Here is a 20,400-nt window from a genome sequence, read left to right as displayed (position 1 = left end):
TATTTTTTTAATAATACAAGAGATCTAATTCAGTCAGTAGTGTACACTTAAGATATGCTTGGGTCGTAGTTCTAATTGAACTACTTCCTCAGAACCAGTGGGATTTTCCATCCCAACTATCCTAATCATGGTCTTTGTGTATTTTAATGAAATTCAAGACAAGTTTATTCCTACACCTGTTTTAGCTGCATGTTCATCAAACCATCTTTACACTGAAAAGGTATCTCTTCAAACATCCAATTATCTGAATAGTACATATTGTAATTAAAAAATCAAATTGTCTGCATCGATGTATGTCATAATTATTTTTCTATGGCACTATACTCCTGAAACTTTAATAAATTATAACTCCATTCGTGAAAGGGAAAAAGAGTTAGACTACACTCATGAACCAAACAACATAAAGTTAGAAGAAAACATTATTGGTGTATTGGTTCATTTTTGCAACATATGTCTCCGCATTTACATGTGCCAATTACTTCATAAATTAATAATGCTTTGTTTTCATTCGCCTTAGCATTTTAATGAGTGCAATTTTTCACTCGGCTAAGCATTTTGAGGTGTGCAATTTTTCACTCGCCATTGCTTTTCAAAAGCCAAGGACTGAATAATTATCATATTCATTCAACTTACAGGTGTTAGTGTACATTGAACACATCCGTGTTGATTTTGAATTTTCATAAATTTGTATATACTTTTAATAATATAGAATATCTGCTACATTGGGCATTTAGGGAAAATGTAGCATATATGCTACTGCTTGTTATTAACTTTATAAAATACATTATTATGGCATATATCTGTATCAAAAATAAACAAGACCATAAGGTGAAATAATTTTTGTGTTAGAAACTTGATAGAAAGTAAGTTGCCTTTGTGCCCCTCTTTTTCAGAAAAAGTTTGCCTTCGTGCCCCTACAACTTACCTCGGTGCCCTAATTTTTTATATTAAACCAAAGGCTACACTTGCCGTGGTCCCCCCTCCAAAAAAAAAAATTTTTGACCCCTGTGTCTCGACTTCGCAAAGATCTCCTAGGACAAAAAGGATGCCATTTTTCACTGAAATTTTTAAAAAGTTAAATATAAACAAATAATATGTATATCTTAAAAATATATTATTAGTTTCAAAAGATGAAAAAGAGCCTTTTATTTGAAAAATGTATCTTAAATTAATTATCTAAATATGTTTGTACCATGCTTTGGTGTCGGACCCTTTGATTTTACCCTTGGTGTATCCCATAGTTAGACCACGGGTGTGTCTGACCTAAATTTTAGCGATTGCTGAACAAACAAAAATTAAATATTAAATAGTTTCCCTTCATTTTCCATTACTTTATCAGTTGAAACATTTAAAAAGAACACCTCCTAGATGTATTGAGGGAGTTAGCAGCGTTAAAAGGGATGCCTATATAACAAGGGACCATGGCACACCACCTACTTTTCCATGTTACACTGTTCAGAAGGCTTGAAATGTATTTTAACAGCTAAAATTCTAAATTTTCTCGGGGAAGCATGCCCGGACTCACAAATACATGTATTTTGATCCACAGACATTCGCCCCACCCCCGCCCCCATTGTCAAATACACTTGAAAAGTACACACACACAACTACCTGTTAAATACATATTCGTCTGTTATAATTATATACATGACTCAAAGACGTTGTGGGTGCCCTTTCCACATATGAGTATCCCTGAATATAAAATCATGGCCAAGATACTTCGTTCTCCACTAAAAAAACAAATGCATTGTATTCACCTGCTAAACATTTCATTTTTTTCTGGGCACTTAAAATTTCGAGGAGGGGTTACACAGCGCACTCTCCTTGTAGGCCTATCTGTGCCTGTAATATGTCAGATGAATTAGTATTCCCGACATGTTTCCCCGTATAGGCTAATTGAATGGGGGTGTGGTACAAGCTAGTTGCCTCATCCATCACTGGAGATTCGTCTAGTTATTGCAATAACTGTGGTCTAACTAGACAAATCTCTCGGAAAAGGATGATGTAACTATAACTTATTAGTCCCCTACCAGTCCAACCAACCTTCTGTCTGTCTGTCCATCTGTCCGTCCTACATATAGTTTTCTGGATGTTTTGGTTTTGAGAATGCCTCGAGATATTGAGCTGAAATTTTGTATATAGCTTTATCATTTACAGTTACAGATCAAGTTTGACTTTCATGACAATTTACCTATTTTTGATGGAGTTATAGCCCTTGAACTAAGGAGATATGAATATTTGTGTTCCGGACTTTTGTTTTACAATGCCTGAAGATATTGAGATGAAATTTCGTATATACATGTAGCTGTATCACACACTGTTTCATATATACGTGTAGCTGTATCACACACTGTTTCAGATATACGTGTAGCTGTATCACACACTGTTTCAGATATACGTGTAGCTGTATCACACACTGTTTCAGATATACGTGTAGCTGTATCACACACTGTTTCAGATATACGTGTAGCTGTATCACACACTGTTTCGTATATACGTGTAGCTGTATCACACACTGTTTCAGATATACGTGTAGCTGTATCACACACTGTTTCGTATATACGTGTAGCTGTATCACACACTGTTTCAGATATACGTGTAGCTGTATCACACACTGTTTCATATATACGTGTAGCTGTATCACACACTGTTTCATATATACGTGTAGCTGTATCACACACTGTTTCGTATATACGTGTAGCTGTATCACACACTGTTTCGTATATACGTGTAGCTGTATCACACACTGTTTCAGATCAAATTTAACTCTAATGGTGATTTACACACTTTTCACAGAAGTATGGCCGTTGAATTTAGGAGATATGAAAAATTGTTGATTCCGGTAGGGGACATGTATTACTTTAGCAGTACTCTCATATGCTTGTTTTTCTAAAAGTCATATCATCCTCTGTTATCAAATACCAGTTGCTTTCACATATGCCATGCAGAATGTCATTTTGTGTGGCTGGCCATCTTTGTTCAGGGCTGGCCAAAAGTACTCATCCACTTGCCCCAGATGAGTAAAAATGTGCTTGGATGAGTAAATATTACAATTCAAGTGGTCTGCTGGGCAACCAAAATTACTGAGCACAAACTGCCTCTTTATCACTTTAGTAGCCTACACTTGCCATTTTTGTAATTCCGTAGTCTGCAGCAAGCGTCTTTTGTTGTGCAAGTAAAAATGTTTTATATCTCACTCAGTTTTTGGTACCGTGTCGATAGCGTGTTGGTAAAATCACGAAACCGAACTTTCTTTGCCCATAATTATTATATCGAGTACTGTATTTGACCGGAAGTAGGCCCACGTCTTTGAATAAACATTCCTGCTTTTTGGGGGCATTTAAGAAATTAGGTCTTTATTCGTAAATTATGGTATTTAATGTTGGTATCCGTGAAGTAAATTGCCAAAAATGTTCAAGGATCGAGAAAAAGCTGTTTAGAACATTACATGCAGGAAAATTTGTAAAGGGATCTAAGCAGTCTCAAGTCTGTGTGTCGGACTCGCATTGAGAGCGCCAAATGCCGTAATCCGAAGGGACATAGAAAGTGTAGTTCTTTCTACGTCCAAATATTGTTACATACCCTATATGTATATATAGCTGGTATTAAAAAACTTGTGGCACCATGTTTCAACCGTTTCTCAACTGAAATAGTGCAACAAATGGACACACAAACAAAAAATGTATAACTTACTCACTAAATCCCAATTGAAGTACTTTCATTATTAAATTAAAAGGGAATAAAATATTTCAACGATTAAACTTACATATTAAATATATTTTCTTATTTAGAATATCAGTGTCTGTATATTCAATGTGTTTCTGGTCATCTTTAATATTTGCAAGAAGCCCAAACTGGATTTTGTCTTCAAATAATTTCATACATATGCAAATTTTTTTTTTTAGAAAATACAATGAAATTTAACCTAGTACAAATATTAGAACGATCAAAAACAAGTTTAATATACACCCACTAATATTTTATGCAGAAATATGTATTTGATATGTAATTACAATCATTAAAAAGTCTGTTAGTTGATAACATCTTAAAAACTGCAGCAAACACAGGAATGTCCCTTTAACAAAATAAATCTTCCAACAACAACATAAAAAATTGCCCCATCATTTTAAAGGGAGGGTCAACTCAAACAAGAGTCTTATGTGTTAGAAAGATGCATACCCGGACCACCAACACATACTGACACTGGCGAAGTGATGTCAGCTCCATCCATCTCTTTGCTTAGTGTAAACAAACACTCTAATTTACGACAAGGCATTTGGCTTTCATCAACCTGACTTGTAAAACAACATAAATGACTTGTGTCACAAGTCAAATATAGTATATTATTTATAAGGTATATTTTTTTGTAATGAGCTACACTGTCACTGTGTTTTGGTATTTATTTATAGTATGACATTAGGACAGTGACATTGAATAATTAACAATATTAGCTTGGGTAATGATTACAGGTGGTGAATGTGGAAGATGGTCGTGAAGTGTGGTGTGGTGCATGCATTGTGAACTTGGGATGTGAGTAGTTTTGATGAATAAAAGCAGTGTACTCTGATAGGTTAGTCACTCTGACAATAATTTTTGGAAGTGTGTTTTAAGCTGGTACAAGAGCGTGAGTAGATGAATTTATTTTATTTGGAATGTTAAATAATTCAATATAATTGTGTTGTATGAAGATATGTTATAATTAATTTGGATTTGTGTAATTTTATATGTGTACCCTGTGTAAATAGAGAAATTAACCCAAGTAGAAACTGAATTGGAGAAAGTTTTACATATAGATGAAAGGAATATATTAGTTGGACACATAAGCATTTGAAATCCATGAATGTAGAATATATGTGCATATGGAAGGTTAATATGTAGATGATATGAATGTGTGATGTTTAAATCTTTTATTGTAGTTTTAATCCACATGGGATAGGAGATGTAGTCGGGTTTCTCCTCTGTCTCAGTGAAGCACTCTTAGTATCGTAAGACAAACTGATGTGGATTGCTGGTTGGAACGGGACAAATGGTGTCTATAAGAAGTACTCTTAGTATTGTAAGAGGAACTGATATGCTTGCTGGTTGGAACAGGACAAATCAGTTATGGATGACGGTAGTCAACTCAACGGTTGGAGAAACTCATCCAACATGGTGATGGGTGGTGGTGTGTGCATCCAATAGATGGGGGTGCCTGGTAATGAGGAACATGGGCTTGGTTTATGTGGTTCTATTTGGATAAATCTGTGAACATTTATTTTAACTTTGTGTTCTTTATTGAACTGTAAAAACGAGGAATATTACATGGACAGTGGAAACGAACTATATTGTAGGGTATAACAGTACATTGTTTATTGTTATTTGATATATGTATGTGTAAATGGTGTGTTGAAATGACTGGAATGCATTGAATGGTGGGATGAAAGATGGCGTGGAAGGGTATGGTATGGTTATGTGCATATATATTGAATATTGTTTACATTTATTAAATTTATTGTTTAAACATTGTGTCTTGTTGTTCATCCTAGTTACTAGTACGTGATAGTATAATAAACTATTTAACTACGTATACAGTGTATTTCAATTTGTATCAATAGAACGAAATGGAGTTGTAGTATTTTTCTTTTTTTATTAAATCCAAAGAAAAAATGCATATAATTGTTGCTGGCTTAAGCGGCCCTCACATATCAGCCGGCGTCCGCGCAATTTTTCTAATCACAGGATTTCGCCATAGGATTTAGAACCTGTGGATGAATCAGGCGAATTTCATGTCTGCGACGTGTGCCCTCACATATTAGACGGGGTCCGGGCAGTGCCCTTTGAACATTGGATCGCAGTGGAGACGGTGCGGCCGCCACGTCTTCGGCCGGATGCTGCTAGATAATCTGGCGTGCGCCGGCTGATCAAAGAACATATTGGTAGGCGTCCTGGTGTCGCCCAGCCGGGTGACTGGCGATTGATGTCGGGCTTCCCGGCGTCCGCGCCTCAAGTATATATAGATGCGTTGTATAAAGTTGTACATTATTTCTGAGGACTTCTTGAAGTTTGGACGTAGCAGTTGGGGCCCGCGTGGGGGCCATTTAAAAGCTGCCGGGGGGCCGATGTTGTACAAATCACTCGGGATCCATGAGGGAACTGTGAGGCTATCGTAGGGTGGCCGTGAAAATCCTACGGTGCCCGGTGGATTTTTTCCCAATAATTTTTGTCAAATCTTCAGGCGGCCGCCAGTTCACTGGTCGGTTTCCGACAGGCTGCCGGGCGGGGCCCTAGCAACATGTATACAGGATTGTCATGACCTAAAATCATGCTTGGAAAATCGCAGATTTGGGAGTCAGGTTTTCACACCGTGACCCCTAAAAATCGCAGCGTAGCCCGTAGAAATTGGGCAGCATTTACCTGGATTCTTCGCGAAAATGCCGCGACAGATATGTGAAGGCCGCTTTACTGGGATGGCTATTATTACAGAACATTGCGATGCATCCGCAAAAATCAGGTATGTTTTGTTTTTAGGTATTAGGTAATCAGAAGCTTGCCAGAGGGCGTATTCACTGGGATGGTACAAAATGGCTGCACCCGTTATATATAATGGCCGTCACATTTATCCATTTTATTAATTAACTATACGATTATATTTGTTGATATTAAGCAATAATGTGCATTATACCGTATATAGTTGAATATGCATACCAAGCCAAATGCCTTCCTTTTTTACTGCATTTTATAAAAACGTGATCTAAGTGTGTTACAGGTTTGTAGATTAACCAGAATTATAATTAATTTTCGCGGGCTCAAACTAGGGTGTGCGACTTTAAGATTCATATTATCACTCATGAAATTGAGGGATAATCAATACATATCTGAAATACTGTTTAAAAGAAACAAAATGGAAAATAAAATCTGCTTGTGAAACAGATTATTCAAATTATTTAATATTGTGCATTTTAAGTGACGTTTTTTTTTTTTACCTACCCATTCATCAATTTCAAGCAATATCAGTATGGTGGCTGGTCCAATGCCTGGTATTAGCCTTTGTGATATAGTAGTTAAGCCATTGGTAGGTATATTGGGTCCACATCCTGGTAAAGGCCTACCATCCAATGTGAACGGGGAGATCTAATCCTCTCACACTAACAACTAACCATTAACCTACTGTTCTATTACACAGACATCCCAGATAGGTGAGGTATGTGCTTGAACCATATATACTAAAACGCAAAAGAAACGCAGGTCCTGACAATGAGAAGGAAATACACTTTTTAAAGCAATATCTTTGGTGGAATTGAACCTGAACGGTGCTAACGGACATGGCACACACGCACACCGCGGTCCCACCCACGTGTCAATTTTATTACCTGAGTGACGTAACGGATTCTCAAAACACGTTATTTGCACGTGCTGGATCACCAGTATCGTGAATCCAGTGCAAACACACTCGGTGAAACGCTCTAAAAGCCGACATACCTTGATTTAATCGCATAAATTGAATTTGAGTGGTGGGAGACAACAGAATCAATTTTTCCAAATGCCGCAACTGACGCAAGTCCAGCAAGGGATGGCCATCGGGATGTTGCAAGCCGGACAGACTCGTACTGCTGTAGCCAACCAACTGGGATGCCATTATTCGACAGTCGCACGACTTTCCCAACGTCACCAAATCACTGGATCCGTGAACGATCAACCACGCACCGGCCGCCTGAGGGTGACAACCACAGCCCAAGACCGGTACATCCAGGTTACCCACCTTAGGAATCGGATGATGCCAGCAACTCACACCGTTCACCAGGTGCATGGCCCACGTGGTCCAGTGTCCACCGATACCGTCCACTGCCATCTGAGGGCAGCAGGACTCTGTAACCGCCGTCCCTATGTGGGACCAATATTGACCCCTCGGCACCGCCAACGACGTCAACAGTGGGCGCAACAACATCAACAATGGCGAACTGTCCAGTGGCAACAAGTTTTGTTTACGGATGAGAGCCGTTACAACCTTTCCAACACTGATGGCCGAATTCGAGTATGGCGAAGTCGACATGAACGTTACTCCGACTGCTGCGTTCTGCAGGCCGACCGATGGGGCGGGGGTAGTCTGATGGTGTGGGGTGGGTTTACATTTAACCACAGAACACAACTTCATGTCTTCAGACAACGAGTTAATGCCGCTGTGTACCAAAATGACATCATCAACAACCACGTCCTTCCCTTGTTTACTGCCCACCCACGTGTGCGCTTGCTGCAGCAAGACAATGCCAGGCCTCACACAGCCAGGGCAACACAGACGTTGCTGGCTCAGCACAACATCCCAATGTTGCCGTGGCCGGACATGGTACCTATCGAACACGTCTGGGATGAAATCGGACATCCTCAGAATCTCCAGGCGCTGGAGGCAGCATTGGTGCACAAATGGAACACACTCCCTCAGGCATTCTTCCAGTGGCTTGTGAACTCAATGAGGAGACGTTGTACTGCCTGTTTGAATGCCTGGGGTGGTCACACACGATACTGACATTGACAATGCTACAGGTCGTATTTTTCACATTTTTTAACATGGACCCCCACCCTGCTTTATGAAATGAAACAATATCAAAAAATGAATTCAATCCAAAATTTCCAACACCAATGTGTGCAGAATTGGAGTGGCTCCAAAATAAATGTTGAAATCTGCATTTAGTGTTGTATTTCTTATATTTTATATCCAATTTAATGAGAACCTGCGTTTCTTTTGTGTTTTAGTATAACTGGATATATAAGCACAAGCATCAAATTCAAATGAAATGGTGAGCATTCAGTTTTGGGCAGTATATATAGGCAACTTTAAAGTTGACCAAATGTGTAGTTTTGATGATGATGTAACTTGTGTCTTCAATACTGGATACAACACGTACCATGTATAGATATTCAAGTAATGTTTGCTGGAGCAGGGGGCCCCCACTTGAGGACGAAAAGGCATGGGTTTTTTTGTTTGGTTTTCTGTTGTACTCTATAAATGAAGATAAAATGTGGATTGTGCTCATGCATCCCACTAGATACTGTGTCCCTCACTATTAGAGATTGTGCCCCCCTCTATTTTGTGTCTAACATGCATATGTTATGTGGTTATTTCAACAATTGGCATGAGAGAGAACCCACACACTGGTATGTTAAGGTTAATCCGTTCCAAAAGTAGCAATATACAACAGCCTTCTAAGCCTTTACTATTGAGGGATGTGCAGACATAACACTCACACGCACGCACACACACACTTGCACATGCACACACACACTCATGATGCACGCACATGCACACACACTCGCACGCATGCACACATGCACACACACATACATGGTCACAAAGTCGCAGACATGGTTCTGTTGTGTTATATTAAGATGTTTGTTGAAATTTGCCTTCAGGCCGTAATGCCATTAAAAAAATCTCCATTGATTGAGGCCAAATGGTCTTAATTGCCCTCTAATTTGTCAAATTCGAGGACTAATGTTATTGAGTGTTCGATTCAACTAGACCAGTTCCATCAGTTCTCATAAATACTTTCCAATATTTTTTTTCTTCTACTAATAAATTAAATTATGCAATGCTTTAATACTTAATGATTTATGTTTTTCTTCTTTTTCCCTCCCATAAAACTAGCACTTCAACAGATGTCCTCACAATGCTGATTAAATTATGAGGTAGTCACAGAATATCATCCACAATGGCAGCTGCAAGCAGTGGGCAGCCATTTGGTAAGTTTGTTTAAACATTGTCTACAAACATGTCTTTAATAGACGGCAGCCAGCATTTTTGTCGTCACATATTTCTTAAGTGTTTGCTGGGTATAAAATTAAAAATAATATATGCATCCTGACAAGAGCTAAAAATTTGCACAAATCTCCAGATCACATTCATGTCTACACGATAACTGAGGTTTTCCAAATGACTAGTTCGTAACATTCTCGACCATTCACAGGATTTGAATTCAAACTTTTTCTTCTTTTTTTTCAAACATTTATTACCTACAGCAATTTTAAAATGGTTTTATCAAAGGCAAAATGCTCACCTACAGCAATTTAAAAAAAAGTAACTTTTGCAACAAATTAAAATAAACATTAACTTAAAAAAGTAAAATTATGTTAATGCATTCTAGGAAAAAAAAGACTGAAATCCTATAGGGCTTAATATATTTGAATTTTAATATGGCCTACAATAATTAAAGGTTTTTAATTTAGTGTGTCATTGTGACTTATTTACCGACATGGCATGAATACATTACTTAAGAACATCAGTGTGATTTCAGCTCTATAGTTATAATAATTACCATATATTTTCATGCATATTAAACATTATTTGTGTACATTTTAAAACCAATGATTTAAAGAGTATGTTTATTGAAAATCTAGTCTGAAATACTGGAGTCGGGCTTATTTATGTCAAGCGACCTATCTTGCCAGTGTATATATAGCAGTGTTTCTGCCAGAAAGAAATTTTTGAGTATAGCACTATGGAATTGAATGCAGCCAGTCAATTAGAGGGTTTTGGGGACCTCCCACAGAATGAAAATGGGTTACATTTAGGGTTACGGTTAAGAAAATCATACAGTAATGATAAGAGTAATTCGTTTTGTCAAAAAGTTATAACTTTAAAAAAAAAAATCTGCAAAACAATATGGGTATGACGCCATATGTACTCGTTTTACCTTCTGGCAGAAACCCTGTATAGTGATTGCAGGATAAATTTATATGTCTTTAATGATGAATTAATAGTCTAAGATTGATTATATTTGAATTGCCGAAATACTATCATAAACCTCTAGCATTCAATCTGACTTTTTTTTTTATATTTTGTTTTTTTTAAATAGCTTTATCATGTAAATTACTGTTAGCCATGCAGTCATCACATTTATCTTTGAAATTTTGATCTTTAAGGCAATTTATTTTTCCATTTTTGACAAAGTTATAGCCCTTGTCCTATCTTAGGAGATATGAAAATTTGTTTTCCAGGACTTTTGTTTTCCAAGTCCTAAAGATATTGAGATTAAGTTTTGTATATAGCTTTATTATGTACTGTTACAGATCAAGTTTGATTTCGTGGCGGTTTACCAACTTTTTAGACAAAGTTATAGCCCTTGAATTTAGGAGATATGAAAAATTTCCAGACTTTTGTTTTCCAGTCCTGGACAGATATTGAGATTAAGTTTTGTATATAGCTTTATTATGTACTGTTACAGATCAAGTTTAATTTTAATGGCGGTTTACCAACTTTTTAGAGTTATGGCCCTTGAATTTAGGAGAGAGGAAAAATTGTTGGGCCCAGTAGGGGACATGTATTGCTTTAGCAGTACACTCAGATTCAATGCTTGTTTATAGATACTGTCACATGAGGAATACAAAAGTATGCAATTTAAGACAGATATTCACCTATTGTATTCAGTAAAATGGAACCAATATTTACTATACAATAATGTCCCTACCTGATAAAATGCCTCAAATAAAGTGCAATATTTTTTAAACTATGAAAATTATATGTGTATATTTTTACTGTCAATGTATGTTGTACAATAATTGTTGACTAAAAACACATTAGCTACATGTATTTCATACATAGTCTTGATTTATTTTCTCCCATTAATTAATTTTCCCCATTTAAAGTAATTAACACTTTTCCTGGAATGTCTATGCAATTTATTTGAAACCATATCTGATTCAGTAATAAGTTTGTTAAACTTGTGGGGGTTTTTTCTTCAGAATTTGATATACGTCTTGATCCTCTTCTTGTACATGAAAATGGTGAAGACGATGAGGAGATAGAAGACCACAGGACCGTGTATCAATGCTTACAAAAAAAACACTTACTGACCAAATGCTTTCAAAGATATGGAAATGTCAGAGTGGTCAAAATATCTGAAGAACTTAGAATAACTTTGTCTGTATCCTCTTTGGAAGAATTTGAAGAAATAAAGAAAGTTGTTGACAAGGGAGAGCTGACTAAATCAATTACAGACTTTGCTGTCAGTTTAGGATTGGAAGTGGAACTTGGTGTATTTCCTCATAGGGGTCAAAGTTCCCCTGTCAAACTGGATGTGGATCTGTTTGATGAAAAAAGGACTATCAAGAAGGCTAAAAGTCATTTTAAAAATTCACCCAAGTGAGTATATGAGTACAAAGGTAGCTACCTACTATACTATGTTCATAATTTAGTTTGACAATGTTTAATGCAATAGATGTGTTGATAACCGATTATTAATGAATTAATTATCAGTCATTGAATTTATGCCTCTAATTATAATAATGTTCAGTAATCAAGAGCCATAGCTGTCCAAGCATGTCTTCTATAATCATGCAAATTAGTGGTTGATAGGGATATATGTAGGCTTGAAACCATGCATAAATTGATTGTATATAAATATTCTTATTGAAAAAAGTTATAGTTTTGATTGTGTTGGAAATACTGATATTTTACGAGTTGATCCAATTAAACAGATTTTGAAAATCTGCAAGTCAGAGACGCTTGATGCTGTAAAAATACACTACCAAATACAACTGAAATGTCTCAAATTAGGTATGCAAGATGAATATACCTCAGATAACAGCTAAGTAATGGCCAGCACACATGACAATGTATTGTTGTGTTTTCAAAAACAAAACAGCTTTGTAATATCATTATACGTAAAAACAAGAAACAATAACCAATTTTATATTTGTGACCATTGCAATTTCTATACGGCAACTCTGGGGAGGGACGTATACCCAGTGGTAAAGCACTCGCTTGATGTGCAGTCTGTTTGGGATTGATCCCCGTCGGTGGGCCCATTGGGCTATTTCTTGTTCCAGCCAGTGCACCACCACTGGTGTATATCAAAGGCTATGATATGTGTTGTCCTGTCTGTGGGATGGTGTTAGTAAAAAATCCCTTGCTACTAATGCTCTCGAAAAAACTGTCAAAATTACCAAATGTTTGACATCCAATAGTCAATGATTAATAAATCAATGTACTCTAGTGGTATTGTTAAACCAAAAAACTTTGACTTTGACTTTTGAAATTTCCTGCAGGTTCTTTTTTTTCCACTCCGATGCCGTGATACTGTTGCTGATTGTCAATTACACACACAACATGTAACATGTAACATAACACATGGTTAGGTTTTGATATAATGTCAATAAACATCACCTTCTCATAATTTGCATAGCCTGCATGGGTCACCTTGATTATATAACAAATCCACTCTCAGCATTTAGCATATAGTGCTCAATCAGTCGGTAGCTAACTTTTACTGGACTGTTTTTTTACGCTATGCAAGAACCAATCAATTTAAAATAGTTTGTAAAAGTTTACCCCAAAAATGACTGGCTGAACTTCTAGGCCTGAGCCTGTTGACAGTGAAGCATTTCTTACTTAACACTGAGTTTGTACAATGCGTTCCTGCTTGTCACATGATTTCACTTTTGTATGTGTCTGTACCAGAATAAGTCAAATTACATGTATATAAGGAATGGCCATATTAAAAAAATTCCTGGCCAAATATTTTTTTTTACAATATTTCGAATTGGCCAAGGCATTCCAAGTGGAGACATTTTTCCCCTTCACAGTTTTACTATGGCTTTAAAATGCTGCTGCAAAACAGTTTCAGGGCTCAAAGTTTGAAATGTTTTTTAGGAGCACTGTGCTCCTAACATTCTAATTTTAGGCGCACAATTACATATTTTAGGAGCACTGGGGAATAAGTTTGAAGCACTAGGGAATATCCATAAAGTACATAGTTTTTAAGTTCCTGGAAGGGGGGGTGTGTCATCATGTACAAAATACGTACAGGGAGGAGTGTTTACTGAAAGTGTACATATGTTGTTCTAATGTTCAAAACATTATTATTTATTATTTATGACTTTACAATGGCCTCTGATGTAAAGACTTGGCAGTTGGCAATTGTTGGAAACCTAACATATTAACAGTAGTTAGGTATATACATTGCATCATAAAGCTTATTGTTTTAAAAGTACATGTACCCATATTAATATGTATAAGCTTAATAATATGTTAGTGTGTACAAAATTAGTAGTTATGTTTCATAGTACAGATGATTATTATATAAAGTACATGTTCATGTGTGCATGGGAAGAAAATGATGTACAGACTACAGGTGTACATGGGGGGATACTGGTGGTACCTATAAAAGGCATACATGGGGGTGGTGGAGGGGCAAAAATCCTATAGTAGTTAATTGTAGGCTATAGAAAAATGTAATGATTATAATTCTACCAGTACTTCTTAATAGCTAATTTATTATTTGATATTAGTGATATAAAACATCACAATACAAGCTTGAGAAAATACAAGTGTGTTAACAACAAAGCTTCCACGACCATCAGAATGACAGTAACTCTCTCCTTCACCTTCTATGACTGTCACATGATGCCAAATTATAAATATTGGCCAATCGTCTGTCGCCAGTTGATGAAAAGTACACGTATCTGGGTCAGAACTTTCCAGACATTGACGTGATGATCAGATCGTATGTAGACATTACGGTTCAGGCTTTGCGTTAAAGTAAATGTAAGAATGCCACGTGCATTTTCTTACACTTGCTTTTAAACTAAATGTCTTTAAAATTGTGAATGTGTTTAAAAGTCGACTTGCAAATGGAGCCACGTAGAAAATACGGCCTATTTGTAAGAAACTTATTAAACCGCGTTACTGTGATTTTGTACTTGCTTGGCATTATTTCATTTTCAGTTAGTATTAACTGTTATGAGACGAGAATCCTAATAAAACCGATTAAATCGGTATACATAATTATAAGGAGTTGATATCCTATTTAAGGTACATCTCAAATTTTAAACTTACCGCTTGAAAAATAGGTTCATCGAAAGCTGTTACCGTGGGTTTTTTCAGCCATAACACAGTAGGCCAAAGTGGCGTATTTTTCTCAGAATTGATGAAGTCAAACAGACCATGCATTATGATTCTGTTGTGAATCACATGCAGATTAACAAAACGTTGGGTCACTTGGATATAACTTAAGACTACAACTTTCATAGTATGCGTCAATGCATCACTTTCCAACCAGCAAAACTAGTTATTTTGTTTAGTCGCACACATGCAACTTGGTAGTAATTTTTGGTTGCACTCGTGAAAAATTCAGTCGCATATGCGACCAGTTGGTCGAGAACTTTGAGCGCTGAGTTTAATAGTAGCTTTTGCGGTGATACTGCATGCTGATTGCCACCATTGCGAATTTGGAAGGCCATTGTCAGACAGCATGTCTGTTACTAATTGATGACTGCTAATTGTTTGATGACTGTAGGCAAGTTCTATTATTTTATGAATAAGACATCAGGATTTGAAAAGTCAGGAATGTGTGCTGAAATTTATGCAGGGAGCAATCTAGAATAAATGGCAAGCAAAGTTTCTCCTACACACTACACACACACTTGAAGATAGATGAAATTATTACCCTAATTAATGTTCATGTTGTAATACTGCAGTCAGATGACATCATGTTTCAAAACAAATTGACTTCACCATTACTAAATTTAAAATTTATTATGTTTTTGTAGACCCGAAAAAAAGGTGTCCACAGAATTATCAAGACCAGAAGAGATGACGAAGACAACAAAATCCCAAGATACATCTTCAGTATCGGTATTTACCTGTATTTAGAAAATACACGACATTGAATTCTATATGATATTTACGCACTAAAAAGGCAGTCAATCTCCCAAAGTATAATTTCATGTAATATCAAATTTAAAATGACTGTCCATTGGCATTTTATCACATTTCACAATGTCTCATTATACACATGGACAGCCAGACTCGGTAATACGGTTTTGTTCCTGGTTTTGTCAAAAATTGCTACGTTTCACACCCCAGCATTATTATTTATAACCTGCTAAACATTATGTCATTTAAACAATTTTCTAAATATAAGCCACTGTAATTTTCAGGATTTTGGGGGATTGGGCATTCTCATATACATGTATGTAGTTGTTCCATGATTAATTTTTATTTTCAGCCTAATTTAAATGCTTAGTGATCCAAACATACCAAAAAGTGCATTTAATGAACCAGACATCCAAAATATGAAATAGAAAAAAGCCATTAAACAACATTTTGTTCATGCCCCGAGTTTAAGAAGTATTAAAATGTATATCCTGTAGTTAAAAAGTCCTGATTGCCATTTCAATTGAATTAAAAAAACCAATGTGTATGGTCTACCAGTGCTCTACAAAGCATGTTCAAATTTACTCTTCCCTGGCCAGTAAAGTATAATATTTTAGTCGCCAGTCACTTATATTTCGTAGCCAGCTAATATATAAATCACGTGCTTTTAGTGCCATTTTACGGTGCATTACTAATGTCGTAAATGTTATTAGAACCACATTCGAATGAACTTGCAAAGGGTAATTCCTAGTTGATAAATAGTAATTACAACTGTTTGTGTCCGGTTCCACTAAAACAGTGAATGACTATTAACTATCGTTAGCAAATTCCATACCCAATAATTTTATTAAACAAAATTAAGCAAATTAATATTTTAATGGCACTGCTAAGATATGCATTTAAATTGTAGTACTTATTAAAAGTTAAATAAAAGCATTGTGATAATAATTACCAGGCTTCAATGTGTTACTAGTAGTTACCAAACGGCTACCTTACTTTTGGTTTAAATAATATTTATTTTCGTCACATATACTGCCTTGTAAATCCTAAATACGGTTTTGTAAATAATTGTCTTTATAAAGCCGTCTAAAGTCGAGTTATGAAAATAGAAACATGTTTTCATCCTCCACTGGTCAACATGACTTCTGACGTGATTAAAACGACATTCACGACTGGAGAAGTCGTTGTCATGGAGGGACCCGTTATGACGATAAGCACGAGGCGATTGGAGCGCAGCATAACACAGATATAAGTCGAACATTTAAAATAATTAATGTTTGAGTTTGAAACAGACAAGTAAAGACACACAACAATCTCATTTTAATACATAAATAAAATCGGGCTCTAAATGGGACAGGACCGACTTGGACCAAAACTGATCTGGGGCCGAATTATTTCCAAACACTTGAAATTCAAGTTAAGGGAAATAACAACATAACGAAGTATTACCTCCCTTAAGGTGTTTACTCATGAATACTGGAAAATTGTTATTCATAGTCCAATATAATGTGTCTGAAACTTTAAATATACTGGTCTACCAGTAGATCTAACAGCATTGTGTGGACTCCCATGTCCAGGTGACATTTCATCTATAAATAACAATTTAAATATCAACCAATTACACATCGCCTTTTATAGTGTTATTCGGGAGCATACAAATTCTAAAAATATTGGACGAGACTACACATGTATTTATGCAATAAGCGAACTTGTTGGTCTATTTCAACATTAAAAAACAGGGGGGAAAAGTGCACTAATAAACTCTGGATTGTATACTAGTATAAACAGATTTTATGGCTATACCATCACGGGGTTTTTTCCGTCGTGAAACAAATTTTATATTGAAATTAGTTTCCGGCATACTTCGTAATTCACCTGAATCATTTCATATACCCTCGGCATAATCCTGAATGTTTTCAAATTCTTTTCAAATCACTGGTATGATTTTGCAAGTAAGGTTTTGATTGATCAAATGAAAGGTCAGCTGGACATGAGCTCCAACGGGGTGCTGTTAGATCCACAGGTAATAGTAATTAACCAGTGGAGCTGATTTTATTTAGATTGATTTAGTTTTAGATACCCCTTTTAGTAGAGTTGTATAGAGTAATGCATATATATTTTTAGTGGTCCGTTGTAAAATTGATTTAACAGCGATATACTGCACCATTCAGTGGCCTGAAAAAATATCCCAATTATGATTTACTCATGATACATTTCCCAATCCCATGACATGGGACCCTGGCAAAAATCCCTGAAAGTATTTAGATCCTTTATCAGATTTGTGAATTTGATTATTTAGTTTCAATCTGATTAAAATTAGCTCTATACTGGTCTACCAGTAGATGTAACAGCATTGTATGGACTCCCATATCCAGGTGACATTTCATCTATAAATAACAATTTAAATATCGACCAATTACACTTCGCCTTTTATAGCGTTATTCGGGAGCATACAAATTCTAAAAATATCTGGCAAGACTATTTATGTAATAAGCGAACTTGTTGGTCTATTTCAACATTAAAAAATGGGGAAAAGTGCAGTAATAAACTCTAATGTATTCTAGTATAAACAGAGATTTTATGGCAATACCATCACAGTTTGGCTATACCATCACATTTTGTTTTTTTATCTTGAAACAAATTTTATATAAAATTTTATATGGAAATTAGTTTCCGGCATACTTTGTAATTCACCCAAATCATTTCATATAACCTCAGCATAATCCCAGGGGACAATATTTCGAAATCTGAGGTAACCGGAAGTCGGTTCACGTGGCTTTTATCTAGGTAACCAATTGTTCGGTTACGTGAATTATATTTGCGTAACCCGTAGGTCGTCTGATCGGTTACTTCAAAATTACGTTGAAATTATATTTTAAATACATAGTTTTTAGCTCAAACATAGTTAAAACAAATACAAAAGAAAACATTTTACAAAAAAAAAAATGTCTTTAAAGGAAGTGACAATTAAGTCATTTGGCCTGGTATGCATATTCAACGATATATAATGCAAATTATTGCTTAATATCAATAAGTATAATCGTATAGTTAATTAATAAAACGGTTAAATGTGACAGCTATTATATATAACGGGCGCAGCCATTTTGTACCATATCAATGAGTACGCCCTCTGGCGAGCTGGTGGTTACGTAATACTTAACGCGTAACGTCAGGAATGAGCCTTAGAACTAGAGAAACACAATCTACCTGGTTTTTGCGGGATGATAAATAGTCATACATTGCAATGTTCTTTAATAATACACATCCCAGTAAGCCAGCAGTAAGTATATCCAGCACTATATATATTATTTTTCAATACAAAATAAAATCCATAGTCAAAGTGGCTACACAACAAGTCGAAATAATTAACAATGTTTTGTCCATGCATTAACCTATGTACTGAAATGATACACAGGGTGTTTTCTTAGTTAATTGGTCTATGCTGTTAGTTGCTTCTACCTGATTGGCAGGTGTGTAATTGATTGGTAACCAGACGAGTCAATTAATTGACGCTGTCTAGACATAAAAATACATACCGGTATTGTGGAATATTACCTGTCGCCCCTAAAATGGTAATGGACATGGTTTATTACTGTAAATAGTTCTGTAAAACTATTGATTAAGTAGACTTTTCCATCTAAAACCATAGAACTGACCAATTACGTAGTCCCAAAGAAAAGAAAATTATCACTTGGGTATCATGGGTTGTCATTTTTGCTCAACAGGCCTAATAGTGTACATTTTTCCTTTGGATTATTTAACAGAGAAAAATACTATAACCCCATTTTGTTCCATTAATGCAACTTGAAATATATTTAGTTAAATAGTTTATTACATTATTACGTCATTTATTCTGTTTTACAAGTCAGGTTGATTAAAGAGAATCGCCTTTTGTTTACACTGTACATACAGGAGATGGTCAGGAGCTGACTCACTTCGCCCCAAGCTATCCCACCGGACGTCACAAAAACGAAACAAAATGGCTGCCCCAGTTAGCAGGAATAACCATGTTTTTTTATTAACTCTAAAATTACGCGTTTTTCATTTGCTAAAGTGTCAGTATGTGTTGGTGGTCCGGGTATGCATCTTTCCAACACATAAGGCTCTTATTTGAGTTGAACGTGCCCGAGATTCGGGGGACCTCCCCCTGTGGACATTTTGAAATTCAGGACGCCTGTAGATGCATTCTGAGCCTTTCCGGATGCATTCTTTTTCTATCTTTTTTGTCAAGTCAATTTCAAGAGGATATTTTATAGAACAATTACAGACAGCCTTGACCTATTCCCGGATTTTTTAAATTTTTCGATTTTTGCATTACGCACATGCGTACTGTGCGTAATGGGCGCTACACCTTTGAAATAGATACATAATCATTTGGAGGGATTCTTTTTTTCGTTTTGTAGTGGCTATGTTACTTTTATTTATTTTTTTAAAGCTGATTATGCGATGTTAGTAGTTTTCAATTTTTTTGACACTTTTGGATTCCTGTTTACGTTAAAACTGTTTTAACATATGCAAAATTATAGACAATCCAGTATATTATGTCTACATATATTCCTTTAGAGATAAAATAGCAGCAGATAATTTAGCCCTCCCCAGCAGTCCGAGCACATTTCTTTAAAACTTTTTTAAAAGTTTAGACAATCACAAGTTACAACTGTTGCAATATAACGTTGTTTACAGTTTTGCTGCGCATCAAGTATCTAAAATTCAGCCTAAAACATTTGTCGTAATATGTCTGCATGAATAAACTTCCTGTAATCGTAAAGTTTGCA

The 20,400-nt window shown here is 35.9% G+C and overlaps 1 protein-coding gene across 1 annotated transcript in view; it reads left to right on the top strand.

Annotated features, from left to right (window-relative positions):
* Positions 1-20,400, top strand: part of LOC121379535 (E3 ubiquitin-protein ligase RNF213-like) — a 71,724-nt gene that overhangs the window by 4,961 nt on the left and 46,363 nt on the right. The window contains exons 2-4 of the mRNA XM_041508179.1: positions 9,620-9,714; positions 11,713-12,112; positions 15,520-15,604. Of these exons, the coding sequence (XP_041364113.1) occupies positions 9,684-9,714; positions 11,713-12,112; positions 15,520-15,604 (516 nt within the window). The 5' untranslated portion in view covers positions 9,620-9,683. The remainder of the gene's footprint in view (positions 1-9,619; positions 9,715-11,712; positions 12,113-15,519; positions 15,605-20,400) is intronic.

The sequence above is a fragment of the Gigantopelta aegis genome, chromosome 8 (genome assembly GCF_016097555.1).
Source record: "Gigantopelta aegis isolate Gae_Host chromosome 8, Gae_host_genome, whole genome shotgun sequence".
NCBI classification, from domain to species: Eukaryota; Metazoa; Mollusca; class Gastropoda; order Neomphalida; family Peltospiridae; genus Gigantopelta; species Gigantopelta aegis.
Note: the sequence above shows the minus strand (reverse complement) of the source record. Positions and strands in the feature narration are given on the sequence as shown.